The sequence below is a fragment of the Zeus faber genome, assembly GCF_960531495.2.
Source record: "Zeus faber genome assembly, chromosome: 14".
NCBI classification, from domain to species: domain Eukaryota; kingdom Metazoa; phylum Chordata; class Actinopteri; order Zeiformes; family Zeidae; genus Zeus; species Zeus faber.
Window position 1 is genome coordinate 11,449,779 of NC_137200.1, and position 22,137 is coordinate 11,471,915.

General features: G+C 39.8%; 1 protein-coding gene across 3 annotated transcripts in view; it reads left to right on the forward strand.

Moving 5' to 3' along the window:
- Window positions 1-6,660: 6,660 nt before the first annotated feature.
- The window catches only part of clip2 (CAP-GLY domain containing linker protein 2), a 29,963-nt gene continuing 14,486 nt past the window's right edge, over window positions 6,661-22,137 (forward strand). For all 3 annotated transcript variants that reach the window (XM_080013694.1, XM_080013695.1, XM_080013696.1), the window contains exons 1-5: window positions 6,661-7,138; window positions 9,505-9,748; window positions 16,411-16,907; window positions 19,827-19,951; window positions 20,984-21,197. In XM_080013694.1, coding sequence (XP_079869820.1) covers window positions 9,634-9,748; window positions 16,411-16,907; window positions 19,827-19,951; window positions 20,984-21,197 — 951 coding nt within the window. In that variant the 5' untranslated portion in view covers window positions 6,661-7,138; window positions 9,505-9,633. The remainder of the gene's footprint in view (window positions 7,139-9,504; window positions 9,749-16,410; window positions 16,908-19,826; window positions 19,952-20,983; window positions 21,198-22,137) is intronic.

Consider the following 22,137-nt stretch of genomic DNA (forward strand, 5'->3'; position numbering starts at 1 on the left):
TAATTATAAGGTTAGATATGGTTATGTTAAATTATAAGCTGAGAGATGGTTAAGTTAAGTTCAATTATAAGGTTAGAGATGGTTAAGTTTAATTATAAGGTTAGATATGGTTAAGCTTAGGTATACGGTTAGAGATGGTTAAGTTTAATTATAAGGTTAGATATGGTTAAGCTTAGGTATACGGTTAGAGATGGTTAAGTTTAATTATAAGGTTAGAGATGGTTAAGCTTAGGTATACGGTTAGAGATGGTTACGTTTAATTATAAGGTTAGAGATGGTTAAGTTTAATTATTAGGTTAGAGATGGTTAAGTTTAATTATAAGCTTAGAGATGGTTAAGTTTAATTATAAGGTAAGAGATGGTTAAGTCTAGGTATAAAGTTAGAGATGTTTCCGTTTAATTAGATGGTTAGACATGGTTATCTTTAATTATAAGCTTGGAGATGGTTAAGTTTAGTTATAAGGTTAGAGATGGTTAAGTTTACGTATAAGGTTAGAGATGGTTAAGTTTAATTATAAGGTTACAGATGGTTAAGTTTAATTATAAGGTTAGAGATGGTTAAGTTTAATTATAAGGTAAGAGATGATTAAGTTTAGGTAAAAGCTTCAAGATGGTTATGTTAAATTATAAGGTTCGAGGTGGTTAAGTTTAATTATAAGGTGAGCGATGGTTAAGTTAAGTTTAATGATAAGGTTAGAGATGGTTACGTTTAATTATAAGGTTAGAGATGGTTAAGTTTAGGTATAAGGTTAGAGATGGTAAAGTTTAATTACAAGGTGGGAGATGGTTAAGTTAAGTTAAATTATAAGGTTAGAGATGGTTACGTTTAATTACAAGCCGAGAGATGGTTAAGTTAAGTTCAATTATAAGGTTAGAGATGGTTAAGTTTAATTATAAGAATAAAGATGGTTAAGTTTATGTCTAAGGTTAGAGATGGTTAAGTTTAATTATACGGTTAGAGATGGTTGAGTTTAGGTATACGTTTAGAGATGGTTAAGTTTAATTATAAGAATAAAGATGGTTAAGTTTATGTCTAAGGTTAGAGATGGTTAAGTTTAATTATAAGGTTAGAGATGGTTGAGTTTAGGTATACGTTTAGAGATGGTTAAGTTTAATTATACGTTTAGAGATGGTTAAGTTATGATATAAGGTTAGAGATGGTTAAGTTAAATTACAAGGTTAGAGATTGTTAAGTTTAGCTATAAGATCAGAGAGGGTTAAGTTTTATTATAAGGTTGGAAATGGTTAAGTTTAGGTATACGGTTGGAGTTAGTTACTTTTAATTATAAGGTTAAAGATGGTTAAGTTGATTTATACTGTTATAAATGGTTAAGTTTAGGTATAAGGTTAGAGATGAATAAGTTTAACTATAAGGTTAGAGGTGGTTAAGTTTAATTATAAGGTTCAAAATGTTTAAGTTTAGATATGAGGTTAGAGATGGTTAAGTTTAGGTATCAGGTTAGAGATGGTTAAGTTGAATTATAAGGTTAGAGATGGTTAAGTTTAGGTATCAGGTTCTAGATGGTTAAGTTTAATTACAAGGTAAGAGATGGTGAAGTTTCAATCTAAGGTTGGAAATGGTTAAGTTTAGGTATAAGGTTATAGATGGTTAAGTTTAATTATAAGGTGAGAGATGGTTAAGTTAAGTTCAATTATAAGGTTAGAGATGGTTACGTTTAGGTATAAGGTTAGAGATGGTTATGTTTAATTATAAGGTTAGAGATGGTTATGTTTAATTATTAGGTTGGAAATGGTTAAGTTTAGGTATAAGGTTAGAGATGGTTTAGTTTAATTATAAGGTTAGAGATGATTAAGTTTAATTATAAGGTTAGAGATGGTTAAGTTTAATTATAAGCCGGGAGATGGTTAAGTTAATTTCAATTATAAGGTTAGAGATGGTTAAGTTTAATTATAAGGTTAGAGATGGTTAAGTTTAGGTATAGGGTTAGGGATGGTTAGGTTTAATTACAAGGTGAGAGATGGTTAAGTTAAGTTCAATTATAAGGTTAGAGATGGTTAAGTTTAATTATAAGGTTAGAGATGGTTAAGTTTAATTATAAGCCGGGAGATGGTTAAGTTTAGGTATACGGTTCGAGATGGTTCAGTTTAATTATAAAGTTAGAAATGGTTAAGTTTCATTATAAGCTTAGAGATGGTTACGTTTAATTATAAGGTAAGAGATGGTTAAGTCTAGGTATAAGGTTAGAGATGGTTCCGTTTAATTCGATGGTTAGACATGGTTATCTTTAATTATAAGCTTGGAGATGGTTAGGTTTAATTATAAGGTTAGAAATGGTTAAGTTTAGGTATAAGGTTAGAGATGGTAAAGTTTAATTACAAGGTGAGAGATGGTTAAGTTAAGTTCAATTATAAGGTTAGAGATGGTTATGTTTAAATATAAGGTTAGAGATGGTTAAGTTTAGGTATAAAGTTAGAAATGGTTAAGTTTAATTATAAGGTTTGAGATGGTTAAGTTTAATTATAAGGTTAGAGATGGTTATGTTAAATTATAAGCTGAGAGATGGTTAAGTTAAGTTCAATTATAAGGTTAGAGATGGTTAAGTTTAATTATAAGGTTAGATATGGTTAAGCTTAGGTATACGGTTAGAGATGGTTACGTTTAATTATAAGGTTAGAGATGGTTAAGCTTAGGTATACGGTTAGAGATGGTTACGTTTAATTATAAGGTTAGAGATGGTTAAGTTTAATTATTAGGTTAGAGATGGTTAAGTTTAATTATAAGCTTAGAGATGGTTAAGTTTAATTATAAGGTAAGAGATGGTTAAGTCTAGGTATAAAGTTAGAGATGTTTCCGTTTAATTAGATGGTTAGACATGGTTATCTTTAATTATAAGCTTGGAGATGGTTAAGTTTAGTTATAAGGTTAGAGATGGTTAAGTTTACGTATAAGGTTAGAGATGGTTAAGTTTAATTATAAGGTTACAGATGGTTAAGTTTAATTATAAGGTTAGAGATGGTTAAGTTTAATTATAAGGTAAGAGATGATTAAGTTTAGGTAAAAGCTTCAAGATGGTTATGTTAAATTATAAGGTTCGAGGTGGTTAAGTTTAATTATAAGGTGAGCGATGGTTAAGTTAAGTTTAATGATAAGGTTAGAGATGGTTATGTTTAATTATAAGGTTTGAGATGGTTAAGTTTAGGTATAAGGTTAGAGATGGTAAAGTTTAATTACAAGGTGGGAGATGGTTAAGTTAAGTGAAATTATAAGGTTAGAGATGGTTACGTTTAATTACAAGCCGAGAGATGGTTAAGTTAAGTTCAATTATAAGGTTAGAGATGGTTAAGTTTAATTATAAGAATAAAGATGGTTAAGTTTATGTCTAAGGTTAGAGATGGTTAAGTTTAATTATAAGGTTAGAGATGGTTGAGTTTAGGTATACGTTTAGAGATGGTTAAGTTTAATTATACGTTTAGAGATGGTTAAGTTATGATATAAGGTTAGAGATGGTTAAGTTAAATTACAAGGTTAGAGATTGTTAAGTTTAGCTATAAGATTAGAGAGGGTTAAGTTTTATTATAAGGTTGGAAATGGTTAAGTTTAGGTATATGGTTGGAGTTAGTTACTTTTAATTATAAGGTTAAAGATGGTTAAGTTGATTTATACTGTTATAAATGGTTAAGTTTAGGTATAAGGTTAGAGATGATTAAGTTTAACTATAAGGTTAGAGATGGTTAAGTTTAGGTATAAGGTTAGAGATGATTAAGTTTAACTATAAGGTTAGAGATGGTTAAGTTTAGGTATAAGGTTAGAGATGATTAAGTTTAACTATAAGGTTAGAGGTGGTTAAGTTTAATTATAAGGTTCAAAATGTTTAAGTTTAGATATGAGGTTAGAGATGGTTAAGTTTAGGTATCAGGTTAGAGATGGTTAAGTTGAATTATAAGGTTAGAGATGGTTAAGTTTAGGTATCAGGTTCTAGATGGTTAAGTTTAGGTATCAGGTTCTAGATGGTTACGTTTAATTACAAGGTAAGAGATGGTGAAGTTTCAATATAAGGTTGGAAATGGTTAAGTTTAGGTATAAGGTTATAGATGGTTAAGTTTAATTATAAGGTGAGAGATGGTTAAGTTAAGTTCAATTATAAGGTTAGAGATGGTTACGTTTAGGTATAAGGTTAGAGATGGTTAAGTTTAATTATAAGGTTAGAGATGGTTATGTTTAATTATAAGGTTGGAAATGGTTAAGTTTAGGTAGAAGGTTAGAGATGGTTTAGGTTAATTATAAGGTTAGAGATAGTTAAGTTTAGGTATAAGGTTAGGGATGGTTAGGTTTAATTACAAGGTGAGAGATGGTTAAGTTAAGTTCAATTATAAGGTTAGAGATGGTTAAGTTTAATTATAAGGTTAGAGATGGTTAAGTTTAATTATAAGGTTAGAGATGGTTAAGTTTAATTATAAGCCGGGAGATGGTTAAGTTAATTTCAATTATAAGGTTAGAGATGGTTAAGTTTAATTATAAGGTTAGAGATGGTTAAGTTTAGGTATACGGTTAGGGATGGTTAGGTTTAATTACAAGGTGAGAGATGGTTAAGTTTAGGTATAAGGTTAGGGATGGTTAGGTTTAATTACAAGGTGAGAGATGGTTAAGTTAAGTTCAATTATAAGGTTAGAGATGGTTAAGTTTAATTATAAGGTTAGAGATGGTTAAGTTTAATTATAAGGTTAGAGATGGTTAAGTTTAATTATAAGCCGGGAGATGGTTAAGTTAATTTCAATTATAAGGTTAGAGATGGTTCAGTTTAATTATAAGGTTAGAGATGGTTAAGTTTAGGTATACGGTTCGAGATGGTTCAGTTTAATTATAAAGTTAGAAATGGTTAAGTTTAATTATAAGGTTAGAGATGGTTAAGTTTAATTATAAGCTTAGAGATGGTTACGTTTAATTATAAGGTAAGAGATGGTTAAGTCTAGGTATAAGGTTAGAGATGGTTACGTTTAATTAGATGGTTAGACATGGTTATCTTTAATTATAAGCTTGGAGATGGTTAAGTTTAAGTATAAGGTTAGAGATGGTTAAGTTTAGGTATAAGGTTATGGATGGTTCAGTTTAGGTATAAGGTTAGAGATGGTTAGGTTTAATTATAAGGTTAGAAATGGTTAAGTTTAGGTATAAGGTTAGAGATGGTTAAGTTTAGGTATAAGGTTAGAGATGGTAAAGTTTAATTACAAGTTGAGAGATGGTTAAGTTAAGTTCAATTATAAGGTTAGAGATGGTTATGTTTAAATATAAGGTTAGAGATGGTTAGGTTAAGTTCAATTATAAGGTTAGAGATGGTTAAGTTTAATTATAAAGTTAGATATGGTTAAGCTTAGGTATACGGTTAGAGATGGTTAAGTTTAATTATAAGGTTAGATATGGTTAAGCTTAGGTATACGGTTAGAGATGGTTAAGTTTAATTATAAGGTTAGAGATGGTTAAGCTTAGGTATACGGTTAGAGATGGTTCAGTTTAATTATAAAGTTAGAAATGGTTAAGTTTATGTATAAGGTTAGAGATGGTTACGTTTAATTATAAGGTTAGAGATGGTTAAGTTTAATTATAAGGTTAGAGATGGTTAAGTTTAATTATAAGCTTAGAGATGGTTACTTTTAATTATAAGGTAAGAGATGGTTAAGTCTAGGTATAAAGTTAGAGATGGTTCCGTTTAATTAGATGGTTAGACATGGTTATCTTTAATTATAAGCTTGGAGATGGTTAAGTTTAGTTATAAGGTTAGAGATGGTTAAGTTTACGTATAAGGTTAGAGATGGTTAAGTTTAATTATAAGGTTACAGATGGTTAAGTTTAATTATAAGGTTACAGATGGTTAAGTTTAATTATAAGGTTAGAGATGGTTAAGTTTAATTATAAGGTAAGAGATGATTAAGTTTAGGTAAAAGCTTCAAGATGGTTATGTTAAATTATAAGGTTCGAGGTGGTTAAGTTTAATTATAAGGTTAGAGATGGTTAAGTTTAATTATAAGGTTACAGATGGTTAAGTTTAATTATAAGGTTAGAGATGGTTAAGTTTAATTATAAGGTAAGAGATGATTAAGTTTAGGTAAAAGCTTCAAGATGGTTATGTTAAATTATAAGGGTCGAGGTGGTTAAGTTTAATTATAAAGTTAGAAATGGTTAAGTTTAATTATAAGGTGAGAGATGGTTAAGTTAAGTTTAATTATAAGGTTAGAGATGGTTACGTTTAATTATAAGGTTAGAGATGGTAACGTTTAATTATAAGTTTAGAGATGGTTAAGTTTAGGTAAACGGTTAGAGATGATGACGTTTCATTATAACTTTAGAGATGGTTGCGTTTAATTATAAGGTTAGAGACTATTGGGGTTTCGGAAGTAATGGGCAAAACTATGGCATAGCACCATTAACAGGAAGTCCTCCCTCCGCTGCATTAAACCAACTGAATCAGACGAACGAAGAGTTGGGGAAACCGAACGACTCTTTTTTTTTTTTTTTTTCTTCTTCTTCTTCTTCTTCTTTCTTTCCCGAGCGACTCGTCAGGAACCGAATCTCCAAAAACGTGTTGAACCGTTCATCAACCACTCGCCTCACAAGTCCACAAAGCGATGCTCGAAACTGTGGGAATAACGACGGAATTGAACAGCGACGCCCCAAAATAACCACACACATGTCCACGCGGGGATTTTCAGCTGCGATCGCGACCGCTGTCGGGACCCAGATAGGGAGAGTTCGCCGATGCCGGCGCTGTGGACGTCTTTGTGTCCGCTCTCGCTGCTCTGTGACCACGGCGCGGCGGCCCGGCGTGTGAGCCGCACCTCTCCCCCTCCGAAAGCGGAAACCGCCGGAGATGCGGCGACGAATCCTCAGTCCCGGAACCACCGTCCTATCCCCTCTGTCGATCGCATCAGCCGTGCGCCAGTGACACGGCCCCGGCGCCCCGCTCTCCCTCTCCCTCCCTCAGCATCCATATTTGCATCCCAGGGAGTGGCAGCCCGCGGACCGGACGGACCCCCTCTTCCTCCGCCTCCTCCTCCTCCTCCTCCTCCTACTCCTCTTCTTCTTCTTCCTCCTCTTCTTCTTCTTCTTCTTCTGCCGGCGAAGGAAATCGAAAGTTTGCCGCCTCCCGACGCCGCCGCTGTCGCCCGTCATACGCAAAGAACGGTGAGTCTTTTGTGTTGTTTTGGGGCGTAACGTCGAAGGGCACGGCTCGCCTGGATGGAGCGCCGCGCTGTGCCGCAGTAGCTACAACAATGGGTTGCGGGGCGGATAGTTGTCATCCTGCGATGCATTCGGGTTCCGTTTCATGGTACCACCTCGTTTCCACTAGACGTGGGACAGCACACCTCCCCACCCACCATCCCCTCGTTATTTCACCTTTATTTCTTCAGAAGGACTGACCAGGCTGGGTGGAGGGGGATGCGGAGGATGCTATTCCATCACATTTTCCTCCCCTACAGTGTTCCATGGCTTACGTTTCCAAACCGGGGCCTGTGTGTGTGTCTGTGTGTGTGTGTGTGTGTGTGTGTGTGTGTGTGTGTGTGTGTGTGTGTGTGTGTGTGTGTGTGTGTGTGTGTGCGTGTGTGTGTGCGTGTGTGTGTGTGTGTGTTGTAACCTGTGCTGTTTTTAAAGTCCTAGGCCTTCATGGCCTTGAGCTGTTTCAGAGGCTGTAGCAAATTGACGCTAAACCAGTGGTTCTCAACGTCAGATCCGGGGACCCCCCCAGGGGTCCTTCAAGAGGTCCCAGGCGGCCCCCTCAGCAAAATGAGTAATAGTTAACTTAGCATCATCATAAAAACAATAATGACTTTTTTTTTTCATTATCATAGTTTCACCGGTATCCCCCTCTATAAGATTTTCTCAGATTGGGGCTCCACAGACAAAATCTCAAATGTTGTCCAAATTGCAAATATCCGATTGGTTCCTTGATATGAAAATGACAACAAATGACAACAAACCAACAATTAACAATGGCTTTAATGGATAATGTGCAATATATTAGTATTATCCTTATTAGCAAGGTGTTACCAACTGCAAACAAATGAAAACACAATACATTGTCTACATCATCTGTTATTGTTATCGTTGTTAAAGTTGGCTGAATGGAGATTGAATTGTGAAGAATCGTATTAGGAATTAACTAATACATAATTACACGGTACCTATATTTCTGATACTAAATTTGCCTACGTAATGGTGATACAGTAGTGTTACCGGGCCTGATTCCTCAACAGTGCGCCGCACAGATTGATTTGTTCTTTCTTCAGAAGAAAATTCAGAATTGCCTCGGACCATAAGTACCATGCATTAGGGTCCTAGGAAATTATATTGCCGAACTTTAAATACATGCAAGCGGCATATTGGAACCACAATTAGTAAAAAAAAATGTTATATTCAATATAACTCAATATATGATATAAACAATGATTTACTAACAATAATAATCCGAAACCTATTATTTATCTGCCTTTGCATATCTTGATTTGTGTGTGTGTGTGTGTGTGTGTGTGTTTCTATATGTTTAAGTCTAGGATCCTTAAATTAATTTCGATGTATGTGCAGTTGGTTGACTTTACACAAGCCGGCTGTAAAACATCATATTCAGTCTCCAAGCAGGTTTGACAATGGATTCTTTTGCTTTACTGATATATTTATGGATATTGTAATGCAGCTTCGGGAGAGCATGTCTATAGAGATCTGTTTACTGAGTGATCAGTGGCCAATCATCTGGTCTTCACTGGCAATAATAGCCAATCTTTTATTAGTAATACTTCATTTTGAATTATATTATTATATAAGTAATAACCTGAAGCTGCAACTTTATCACCGGTGTTGGTCTGGTGATAAAGTTGCGGCTTCAGGTTATTATGCACCACACGACACCACCATGTCCATATCCACCATTGACCTCCTCGTTACAAGCACCAAGCAGCCTCCAATTAATTAGCAATTAATAAATAAAAAGAGAAGCTGTACTGTGCTGTACTGTCACTGCAACGCCAAACCTCCGGCAGCCGCAGCAGACATGCGCAGTAGAGTCAGCTCCTCCTCTTTGTTTACCTCTGTGTCTGAACCAGGAAACTCCTTACAGTATATGGAGAAATCAGGGCGTGGTTTATTCTCATTAGTACAACACAGGCACATGTTTAGGGATGAGACCGGTACGCACGCGTCATGAAATCCAGTGCTGACTTTGCGTATCCAGCTCTTTTGAAAAGCAAAGGACAATTCTACGCACGCATTCATGAATGAGGCCCACTGAGTCTAGATGTGCACAGGCCAGTCATCACTGGTTTCTTACAGTGGAGTAGGAGTTACTCACACTTCCATGGTGGTTCTCACCACCAAGCAGATTAATTGAAGAGCTTGTCTATGGCCTTGCAAATGTCTCTCTGATCCAAATGTGTGCAAGCAGGCTTTGTTTAAACAAACCCTTATTTTGTGGACTGTGCTAATTTGGTTTAGTTTTGTTGTTCGCCTTGTCCGCCTCTGACGGCTGTGTGTCTGTTTCCTACCGCCCGTCTCAACAGCTAAACATGGAAAGAAGCAGCCACCATTCCCAGATCTAGTGCCTGGGATCCGCAAGCCTTCAACGCATCGGGGAGAAGTTTTCAGCTCCCTACTCCCCAGCTTATCTTCCTCTACTACAGTACCGTAGGATGAATATGCTCAAGTCCAGCGGGCTGAAAATCCCTGGCCGGGGGCCAAAGCATTCCAGCCCAGTAGGACGGACCGCGGTAGGAGGAACATCCGGCCCCGTGGCCCCTAAAGACAGTAAGTTTTATCCTACTCAGGAACCAATATGCACAGGTCCGCATCTCTCGCCTCTGTCTGGATGGATGACTTTGTTTTGTTTATACCAAACTTAAACACACATATTTGGTTACATACACAATTATTTCAGTTTTGCAGTGGGTTTTTTTTTGTTGCTGTTTTGGTTGCTTTTGGCACATACAAGTCATTTTTGTCATCGTTGTCTGCGTTGGTTCAAGCAGGGGGCTTGGATGAGAATGGAAATACTAACTCAATCTCAAAAAAGGGAAAAAAAAAGACCACAGAAATGTCCTCACAGCTTTTCCAGCCACAGCTACCCAGTTAAAGGATCCCACGCACCCTGGGCGGTGGAGGCTGCGCGTTTGTCATGTTACTGCGAAATAGCAAAGTACACTTCTAAAAGGAGGCTTGAGGAAGTATGCACAGCCAGACTCCTCTGATCCTGTCATCAGCGTCAGCCCGTGGCAGAGGTCCTCGGATCAGAGGCTGTTGTCTTGGTCCAAGTTAATTGTGAAATTTGTGTGTACAGTGAACTGGTGTTTTATTTGTACATCCCACTGCTTCCATATGGTAGGAGTGCAGTTGAGACCGCACAACAGACCTGCGGCAAAATAGAAGTGGAATCAATCATCCGTGAATACAAAACGCAGTACGTCAAACTATCACAGTTGGGATGCACTGTAGACCTCTGGTTACACCATGCTCTCTTGCCAATAGGACAAAATGTTTTTGCTACGCTGTTGGTATTCTCACTACATCACTTCACCCTATAATTTTGGTATCTTGTAAAAATAAAAACTTAAAATGGTAAAATAAAATAAAAACCAGAGTGTATTCTAACACATTGTTATGCTAGATAGTGAGCATAATAACTTAGACTTATCCCTTTATCCATGATTGTTTTCGACCATTAAAAAAATATTACATTTTCTATTTATAGAACAATTAACAGCTCTCAATTTCAAGCATTTTGCATTTACCCGACCATAGTTGTCTGCCCAGTAAGTGTCCTTACTTTACTAGCTGTCACCATATCACTGATTCGATGAAGAGTTGTTTTCACCACTCGAAGTGAGTCATGCATACAAATCTACGATATGCGCGAAACACAACTTGCGCAGCCGGATAAAACCTTAATCGTTAACAGTCTTGCAATAATGGATGAATACTCTCTTGGAAACATTTACCCTCACCAGCTATCTGCAGGGAAATGTTCAAAGAAAAACCATGTAGTTTATATCTCCTTGTGGTGGGACATGAGCTTTCTAAGATGTAAAAACAAGTATGACGGCCGGTTCCCATCAGTCCTTACAAAGCATCTAACACACAGAAGTAGACGAAGAGCAACATATGATGTAAGAATCTCCCTTCACAAGCATATCGGCAATCTCCAAAGACAAACACTTGTGTTCTGCAGCCGCAAAATGTGCAATTAAGCAAGAATGGTGTCAGTAATGGTGGCAAATGACAGTCAGTATAATTTTCAAGTTATCAACCGTTTGGGTATAATTCAAATGTTAATGAACAAACCTCCCAATGATAACAGTATTTTTTTCAAAAATAAAAAACTCAAAATGCACTGTTCCAAATGATGATGCATAGCAGAGTTTCAAAATATTTTATAGGTTGTAATGAACTGAAAATGGTCATTTATTGAATGGGCAGCTTTAGGAGGTCATATTTACTGAAATCAATAGATATTTCAATCAAAAACATCTTAACAGGCCAAGTTACATGTTAACATAGGACCCTTCTTTGAGATCACCTTCACAATTCTTGCATCCATTGAACTTGTGATGTTTTTGGAGAGTTTGTGCTTGAATTTCTTTGCAGGATGTCAGAACAGCCTCCCAGAGCTGCTGTTTTGATGCAAACTGCGTCCCACCCTCATAGATCTTCCTCATAGGGGCCACACCATGAGTTTCTCTCCTTTTATGCCCATAGCAGCCAATGACACAGAGGTATTCTTTTCAGCATGAGATGGTGCATTGTCATGCATGAAGATGATTTTGCTACTGAAGGCACAGTTCTTCTTTTTGTACCATGGAAGAAAGTGGTCAGTCAGAAACTCTATATATTTTGCCGAGGTCATTTTCACACCTTCAGGGACCCGAAAGGGGCCTACCAGCTCTCTCCCCATGATTCCGGCCCAAAACATGACTCCGCCACCTCCTTGCTGACGTCGCAGCCTTGTTGGGACATGGTGGCCATCCACCAACCATCAACTACTCCATCCATCTGGACCATCCAGGATTGCACAGCACTCATCAGTAAACAAGACTGTTTGGAAATGAGTCTTCATGTATTTCTGGGCCCACTGCAACCGTTTCTGCTTGTGAGCATTGGTTAAGGGTGGCCGAATAGTAGGTTTATGCACAACTGCAAGCCTCTGAAGGATCCTACACCTTGATGTTCGTGGGACTCCTAAGGCACCAGCAGCTTCAAATACTCGTTTGCTGCTTTGTAACGGCATTTTAGCAGCTGCTCTCTTAATCTGATGAATTAGTCTGGCAGAAACCTTCCTCATTATGACTTTATCTGCCCTAACCCGTCTGTGCTCTGAATCAGCCACAAATCTCTTCACAGTACGATGATCACGCTTAAGTTTTCGTGAAATATCTAATGTTTTGATACCTTGTCCAAGGCATTGCACTATTTGACGCTTTTCACTAGCAGAGAGATCCTTTTTCTTTCCCATATTGCTTGAAACCTGTGGCCTGCTTAATAATGTGGAACGTCCTTCTTAAGTAGTTTTCCTTTATTTGGGCTCACCTGGCAAACTAATTATCACAGGTGTCTGAGATTGATTTCAGTGATCCAAAGAGTGTTTGGGGTAATGTTTATGATACTTAAATCCAATTTGCATAATAATTTGGACGCGGTGTTATATTAGGATATTAGAGTATTAGGGTGCATTGCATGCTACCTGCACCAGAAGTCTGGACATTGCTTCGGGGAACCCTCAACCCCCCACCCCACTACCTCTTCCTCTCTCTTTGGAGGTGAGTGGCAGCGTGGGTTTCCCTCAGACACAAATTCACCAGCTGGATCCTTGAGGACATAATGAAAATAGCTGTGCAGCCCCCTTAACGCCACCTCCACCGTCCCCATACCCCAGTTTCCTGCATCTTTCAAGCTGCGAACACAGGCGTACTTCCCTTTTCGGAGAGCCAGTCTGTTCGCTCTGTAGTTCCCTGCTTCCTGGATGTGCCTCTCCCATCTCCCAGTCTGTAGGATCTAAACTCCCATTAATTCTCAACCGGCCGACCTCCAGGCAACAGTTTGAGTGGGGCACATTCTTTTGATGCATAAAAGCACAGCATTTTCATGTTCTCATGGCAGACTTCAGATTTCTCCTCAATTTGCAAGATAAATGGTATGACCATATAAGGTCCCACTCATAAACATTTTCGGGGGATAGTTTAGCCTGTTCCCTCTAACTCCCTTCCTTCCCTCCTTTCTCTAACTCCCACCCTCTCTCTGCACAGATATACTGTAAAAATAATATTTCATGAGTCGATTGTTTTGACCTTTTTACGTAAATAAAATCTCTGCCCGCCCCCTAAAATTTCCTCACAATTTCATATAATTATAAAGAGAATGTAATGGTTTTTAAAGTGAAGAAGCAGCAGCCCATGTTAAAATCGGTGACTTCATCCAATTCCGTGACATTTTCCCTGTGCTCCACCACAATTAAACACCATGTAGCTCACATTAGATGATAGGGTTGCCATTTTTCAAGCCAGGCCATTTTTGGACCTCATTGGTTCCCATCATTTCCATCCGTTCAGAGCACCACCTCACTGTAGCGCAGCCTTTTCACTGTGCCTAAACACAGTCCAATGGGGTGAATGTTTTAGCCTGAAAAAAACATGTTAAATCTCTTTTTCCAAAACGGGAAACTCATATCATAGTTAAACACTATTTATATATTATACCATTTAAAAAAAAGGTTGCAGCATAATTTCTTGTTTTTTTTTCCAGGGTTTTATTGACTCTTTTGTACTCCCCCAAATCAGCTCTTTTGGCTACATCTGTGCTACTATAAGAAGAAAAAAGATAAAAAATAAGAATATTCCTCCGTCCTTTAGAATTCAGCTTCGTCTTTCTGTTCTTCTGCGTAAATTGTGGCGCATGAGCCGTCTTTCTTAGGTGTGAAGCCTGTGGGGTCCGTGACAGATATAATGTCAAGCTATTTGAATACAACGTTAAGCATAGTCAAACCAACCCAGCAGTAACTGTGCATTTTAAAGGAGCCGGTCGCAGGTCAAAACAATCCTCCTAGAGCCCTGATGTTTCTGCTGTGGCCTCCTAGTGACACAGCCCTTTTCGTTTGTGTGACCATCAACAACCACAGACAATGAACTGTACATTGAAGTTAGCAAGGAGGCGAGGGGAGATAGATGGAGTTAAGAGGACAGGGTTCTGAAGACCAATGTGATGTGTGTGTAACTAAAGTAGGGTGAGGAAGGGAAGACCTTGGGGGGATGGGGGGTGGGGGGGAGGGTCCCAGAGGAGCTGTGCGAGGCTCATTGTGCAGAGCTGATGAATAGCTGGATTCAGATGGTGGTGGGAGGAGGTGGCCGGGGCACAATGGTGAAAGTGAGGGCTATGTTCCCAGTGTTCCTCCTCTCTCTACCAGGGATCTTTGAACATCCCCACACCCCACGCCACACACCGCAGACACATACATGCACACACACACATGCACACACACACATGCACACACACACACACACACACACACACACACACACACACACACACACACACACACGCACACACACGCACACACACACACATGCACGCTCCCCTGTTGCCCCAGCAACCCAGATCATGGGTTGTCTCAAGTTTTTAACCGGTGCTCTCGTGGTGCTGCCCCATATTCAGGTTTTTTTTTAACAACCTGTTTATTTCTGAAAACAGGACACGAGGTAGTTTTTCAGTTGCTAAGCTCATAATGTGTGTGTGTGTGTGTGTGTGTGTGTGTGTGTGTGTGTGTGTGTGTGTGTGTGTGTGTGTGTGTGTGTGTGTGTGTGTGTAGTGTCTGCTCATATGACCTTCTGTCCACATTTGTGAATTGTTTTCGGGGCATCTCTTCTTTTATAACCCCAGTCAAATGTAGTTTTTGTTGCAGTGACATTCATTGGATTGAAGAAAATAAAACTGTCAATGTAAAAATATTTACATTTACTGCTGGTCAGTGCTTAAGTTTCTGGGTTCCTAACCAAAGCCTTTTACTACCTGGCCAACTAAATGTTATTTTTTTCTGATCCAAAAGTAAACTAAAGAGTAAAGTACAGAGTATCTTAAAGGCATAATGCACCCCAGCACAACTGTTTTTTAAGTGTCTCTCTTGATCTTTGGTGATCTTTTGGTTATTTAGCAAATAGGCTCGTTCCTGAAAACTTCACAAGAACTCCCACCAGCCCCAGAGTTGAAACCTTCATCAAGTTGTTACACATTTGCATTCATGCCGACAGATTCGAACAATCCAAGCATATGGGAGCCATCGAGGCATTAAGCACAGCCGCTAAGGCCCCCAGGCCCACTCTCAGTGTGGCAGACACTCCTGGCACACAACCAGACCTGAGCGTGACCACACACACACACACACACACACACACACACACACACACACACACACACACAAACACACACACACACACACACACACACACACACACACACACACACACAAACAGACACGTATTTTCTGCTGGTGTAGCACAAGAAAAACCCTCTCCCCACACAGTATTTTCCAGGCTGCAATGCCGAGATGCAGCCAGTCAGCAGCGTGTCACCAGCAGTACTGTCAGTCTCTGCTGCGTGGCAGGGGGGTCAAATCACCAGCACAGCGCAACGCGTCCCGACATGGCGGATTTCTCTGACCCACTTTTCCAGCGTGAACGACGCAAAGCTTACTCTCCCATGAGCTACACGCTGCCGGATGCCGCCGCACAAACAAGCATTTATTTTGTTTTGTTTTTGGCCCGGGCGACACAGCGGAATCGGATGAATAGGTTAGATGGTGATTCTGGCAGGCTGCAAATTGGAGAAGTTCGGGGGCAGGATTCATGCAGATGTAGTGTGAGCAAATCGATTCTTCATGAATCATTGGTTTAGAGAGTGATTCTACTTCACAACCTTTTTCATATCAATGGTTGGATGGATGCCTACTGTTTGAGAGAACTCCTGGACCCCTATCTGAAAATATTTTTGTTTTAAGATATGATTTAATCCAAACTTTCATGCCTTTCTATCCTATAGTAAGGGAGATAACAGTGAAACTAGGATAAAAAGAGTCGGTAATTATTTTTAAATTTTAACTTTTGAATATTAATAATTTTGCTGTGAATCCCCTGTCGCCTCTTGTAGGGCCCCTGGAGATCCCAGGAACCTGCTTTGAGAGCCACATTTAGAGAAACGTATTAACTTTTTTTCTCAAAGCATGTGTTCAGTTTTTGGTTTGTTTCATAAACCTTATAAACTTATGTACTGCTGTAATTTCAATTGCTTTTTTTTTTAATGTGTTTTGTTTTTTATTTTATATTTTATATTTCTGTTTCAGTTACTTTTATATCTTTATCGCCATGACAAAAAGTGAACAGTGTATAGGAAATCAATTGAATTCCTCTCCCTCTCTCCCCGTCGCTCTCCAGACGCCCCGCTCAAGCCCACCACACCGACCAAGCTCTCGGAAGTGGGCGACGACGTCCTGGGCGATTACATGGTGGGCGAGCACGTCTGGGTCAACGGCGTCAAGCCGGGCATCATCTCCTACCTCGGGGAGACACAGTTTGCCCCGGGTCAGTGGGCCGGGGTGGTGCTGAACGACCTGGTGGGCAAGAACGACGGCTCCGTGGGGGGCGTGCGCTACTTTGACTGCCAGCCCCTCCAGGGCATCTTCACGCGGCCCTCCAAGCTGACACGTCAGCAGGTGGGCGAGGGGAGCGACAGCCACTCGGTCGACTCGCAGGTGGCTCAGGGCCAACATGGCGGTATCCCCCCCATGGGACAGCGGGTGGTGGTGCCCCTCAGGGAGGGCCTGCTCAACAGCGGCATGAAGACGGGCAACGAGTCGGGATCCAACATGTCCGACAGCGGCTCGGTCAAGAAAGGCGGCGATAAGGACCTTCGAGTTGGAGACCGCGTCCTGGTGAGTTTGTGTTAGAGGCTTGTTGAACGCTTCACTCAGGGTGAGTCATCAAACTCGGTTCCAGCGGGAGGCTCATTGGTGCGGCATGATGATGCACTGCCAGACCTGCACTTGCATCAATGCTCCTGTTTGTGTGGAGTTCACAGGTCTATGTTCTCCACGTATTTGCGCGTTTCTGACCAGTGCACCGTTTTGAGCTGGACATTTTAATTCCACCTTTTCCTCAACACCTTGTTGGGGACCTTTTCTCCTGTGCTAGAAACAGAAACATTTTTAATACACAATAAATGACTGTAATCATTCAAAAGCTAAGGGACATATGATCTGAAATCGTCTAAATTTTACACTTACAAGTCAAAAGACGTCACACATACGGTATAGAAACACACATTTTACATGCGCTATAGGTAGTTTCCTGAAGCCACCTTTAGGTATGTATTATATATATTATTTCTACAGTGGAGCCATATATGCTGTGTGTATATACAGTATTAGTTTCGGCTTCAAGAATAATCTATGCATTGTTGATGATCTTTTTCTTTTACATTATGGTGTTGCCATTTGATCTCTGTCCCAAGTTGAGTGTTCAACTTACCTTTCTTCAACACCTTATCAAAGGTCCAAATGTCAAACTGGAGATAACATTGTCCATATTGCGATTTCCGCATAAAAATACCTAGCAGCAGTGTTTTATTCTGTCTGCAGATTATTGGAGGTGGGTCCATTTTCCACAGGGCATCAGGGCTACTTACATCAGACTCTATGTATTGGCAAATGGTTGGCTGCAGAAACCCTTCCTGCTAGTGCATATTGTAAATCACCCTGTTTTACTTTCAGCACTTAAGAGAGGAGAGAGCAGTGCGGACATTGATCAGAGCGATCCATCCATTGCCTAAGCCTCTCCTATGAAATCCACCTCACCCTGGAGGCCCGAAAAACAAGAGAGAGACACAGCTTACGGTTGTCGGAAACATGATTTGGAAGGATTTTGTTTATTATTTACACCATGCATCTAATATCTTACCCGAGTCATTTTACGACATGTCATTTTACACTGGATACGATTTATTATAGCAAGCTGGTCTCTTGGATGAGACACCATGTTGAGCTGTACTGGTCACCAGCTTTGGAAGTTGCCAGTCCCACTCTGTACTAGGCTGCGTATACCTCATCTAGAAAACACCAGAGGCCATTCTCGTTCACACAGCTGGTGCCGCCAAACATTTCCTGGCAAAGGTATTTGTTGTGTAATGCCTTCTACAAAATTGACTCCCCATTAAAAACAAAAATACAAACATTGTAAAAGCCAGCCAGCCAGCAAAACACATGACTTGTGTGTCTCCCTTTGGATGTGCTGATCACCCCGGGTCATGATGGAAAGCCTGGAATGTCTCTTTCCAGCTCGCTTCTCCCTTTAGCAAGCTGTAAAAGTGCTGCCTGCAACGTGACTGGTGCTGTACTTGAGTTGAAGTCTTAATATTCTATTGGCTGATTTAGAGATTTAGATCAGCATGGTTTTTACTCTTTACAGTTGTTGAGGCATTATCATCTATCCCATCTGTAATTATAGACGACAACTCAATCCCAAACTACTCACTTGATTAACAGAGTCATGAGAAGTTCGGCCGAGGTTGTTTGCTTTTTTTTTTTTTTTTTTTTTACACGGCAACACATGCTTGCGGGTGAGGGAAATGGAGTGTAGCAAATGGCAGACAGGATGTTCTCCCACACTTAAACAGAGCGTTTCGTGTCCCACGCATGTGTTCTCCATATGTGCCGAGGAGCACATTACTCACAAACTGTGATTCAGCACGATGGTCTGACAGAACAGGAAATACTTTCCGTATGTATTATAAACACAAGGAAAATAAACCAATGATTCCAGAAGGAATAGACTTCCGTTTAAGATATCGTTTAACCGCCACCAGTTGAATTTGGGGGGGGGGCCGCTCTTTAAAAGTGTTTCTTTCTTTTTTATTTTGCATTTTGTTTGGATTTTTTTCGGCACATTTACTTTTCCACTGACAAATAATTCAATTTAAAAGGAGTCATTGTATGCTGTACGTTGGACAAAATCATGTTAATCCCATAGGACATTCATTGTTTTTCATTTCTCTAAATATTATTTCAAGGGTCTATCTTTTTTGCCCGGAAAAATTTGCTAGAATAACAATGCTGAGAAAAGTAGTCACAGTGTCACATAAACTCTGGGAAGAGTTTTTTTGTATTTTGTTTTTCAAACCCTAATCATTTTCTATGTGATTTTCTTCCCATTGGCTCTGAAATGTTTGAATGTAAAAGCAGTTTTAAGTGGCAGGATGTAACTGTCTCGTCAAGGATCCAACGGCTTTGGATCGCTGCGTATATAATCTCCCTGGGAATAAAAAACTGTGATGTCATCGGTTGTAAAAACGCAGGAGGACACATTACTTTTAATACCAAATTCAGTCAATTCTCAGGGCATGGAAATACGTTTTTGATAGTGTGATAGTTCCGTTTGTTTATTATTGAATTGATTTCCATCCAGCGTTTCTCCAGCGAAAGCACAAAAATAGAAAACAACTTAACATCCTAGAAAAAATGTGGTTTGATTGTGTTTTTAGTTTTTTTTTCAACTGTGCTTGACTTTAAACAATGACCATGTTGTCAAGTCAAATGTCATCACTTGACAACACCTGTCTCGAGACTGCCTTTGGAATTAAAGTGGCGTTTAAATCATTCGGAAATAAAATCACATACGCAGCTTGTATTCTCCCCTCCAATTGCCTGGAAACGATGGACGCCGGTCAAAGTTAACGGTGGACCATATTGTCGCTCTGCCCGTTTTGCCGCAGTCTCAACGGCGTTCTCTTTGTCGCCGTCTGTTCGCCGTGCTGTGACTTCAGTGACAAAACGTGTGAGGCTCTCTTGTGTCGTCAGGTGGGGGGCACCAAGATGGGAGTAGTGCGCTATATGGGTGACACCGACTTTGCCAAGGGCAAGTGGTGCGGCGTGGAGCTGGACGAACCCCTGGGCAAGAACGACGGTGCAGTCGCTGGCACAAGGTAAAGTGGACAGGAGACTCACACAACTCACATAACGCACACGTCAGCTCATGTTTCTAAAGTGTTTAAATGTAAAACCCCTTTTCCTATGCAAAAGCACCGATTATTTGAGAAGCTTGGAACTGGCTCTGTAATCCTTTAGATGCTTTATGGAACGCATATTTATATTTACATTGGTCTAAGCAGTGGTTCAATATTATTGTTTATTATCACTATCAGTTGTGTCCTATTCTGATAAATTAAGTCTTATCTTTTCTAAATTTATGATTGTTCAAAGATGATATGAGGTTGGAAATATTTGAGCTTCTTTTTGGTTTTATTTGAAACGGCAGTCTGCAGCGCTCTCCCACCACTGGGAACACTTTTGCCTTCACTTTCCACACCCTCTCTAATTCCCCGTTCAGCCCGAGCTTCTCATATTCCTTATTCTTAATGTGTTGTGTCACTTAGAACCGCTACATTTATCACCCCTCCCGGTGTCTTTTCCTTGTCCATTACCATGATGTCCGGTTGGTTGGCCGGTACTTGTTCTTCTGTCTGAATCCGGAAGTCCCGCAGGACCTAAGCGCTGTCATCCTCAACCTTGCGACTTGGGAGGGTTCAGCCTATGCTCTTCTTGTATTCAATCCCCCGCTGTCTGGTGTTTACATCTTACACCCGCTGCTGGACAGTCTTGGGGGTGCCTTTGCACAGTCTGCACCTCAGATCCTGACAGTCATGGTAGATCCCTACTTGTATTGATCTGGTGCTGAGTGCCTTGGTGCTGTCTGTCAGTACACCCACCACAGCCACTACAGCCGGACGGGGGGTGACTTACAGAGGGTGCTGTTAATATCAAAACATTCTGTGGAATTAATGGTTAAATTTCATTGCACAAAATGTTTGTTTTTATTAAAAAATTTGAGAAATTTGAGAATACAAGGAATATAAACAGCAGTAGCTACTCTTTAACGTGGCAAAAATTGTTTCCTCATTGATAAACTTCCGCTTTTCTTTCTACTACCCCACCAATACCACACTCTTGTCCTACAGATACTTCCAGTGCCTTCACAAGTTCGGGTTGTTTGCCCCCGTCCACAAGGTGATCCGCATCGGCTTCCCCTCCACCAGCCCGGCCAAGGCCAAGAAGAGCAAGCGCATGGCCATGGGGGTGTCGTCGCTGGTCCACAGTCCCAGCAGCTCCTCCATCAGCTCCGTCAGCTCTGTGGCTTCTTCGGTTGGCGGGCGGCCCAGTCGCTCCGGACTGGTAAGCAAACAGAAAGTCGGCAAATGTGTTCTATTCTGTGCTGCTAATTACCTCAGGTCTATTGTTTTTTTTTTCCAAACGTGTCTGTTACAATGTTTGATTCTGAAATGTAGATGGCAGCCTTTGTTGGCCTATAATATAAACATGATCTATATACAATAGTTCTTAAGTGTGTGAATTTAATTATTTTAGCTTTGGCCTCAAGTCCACTATTTCAACTTTTCACTGTATGCTCTTTAGCATCCACGGTGGCAAGTCGCCTGTCACAAGGGAAGTTGGCCTTCTAGATTTCAAAATTTAAAAATTCCCTTCAAATAATTGAATAGTGAAATTACCTCAAACTACCATCCCTAGTTTTCAGGTCATGTACATTTACGCTGAAGCCCTGTTTTCTGTTTAATCAGCAGTGATGGGAGAGAAGGCAGCGTTGTTACAAACCGTATCCATGTTTTATCAACTAGTGTGTATCAAGGAATGTATCATGGCAGACTGCTCACCATTAAGTGCAGTGTCTGAGAAATTGTTCAGGAGTTTCTGAATATTTATCATACATTTTTTGCATTATGTTTTTTTTAATATATATAAAACACAGTGGGTTAACATTTCAGTCAATTTGCTTTCTTTAGAAAATGTTTTGAAGAATATTGGCACTGGTAAGGAGTTCAGGTGTATGAATGTTTCCAATGTATACACTGGAGTACCCTCTAGTGGTGAAACAAAATGGTACATTTTTCATTGTTCCCATCCAGTTTCTATGGTTTCCCCTTATCAAAGCCCTTCTCTTTCAAATTGTATCTATGATCTTAGTGAGGGTTACACACCTACAGTGCTGTGCCTTTCCATCAATGTTCTCATTTCCTCTTTCTCTATCCACCCACCCTTTCGTTCTTTCCCTCCCTTCTTGATGTCTCCCCCGCCATCCATCCATGTCTGCTTCTAC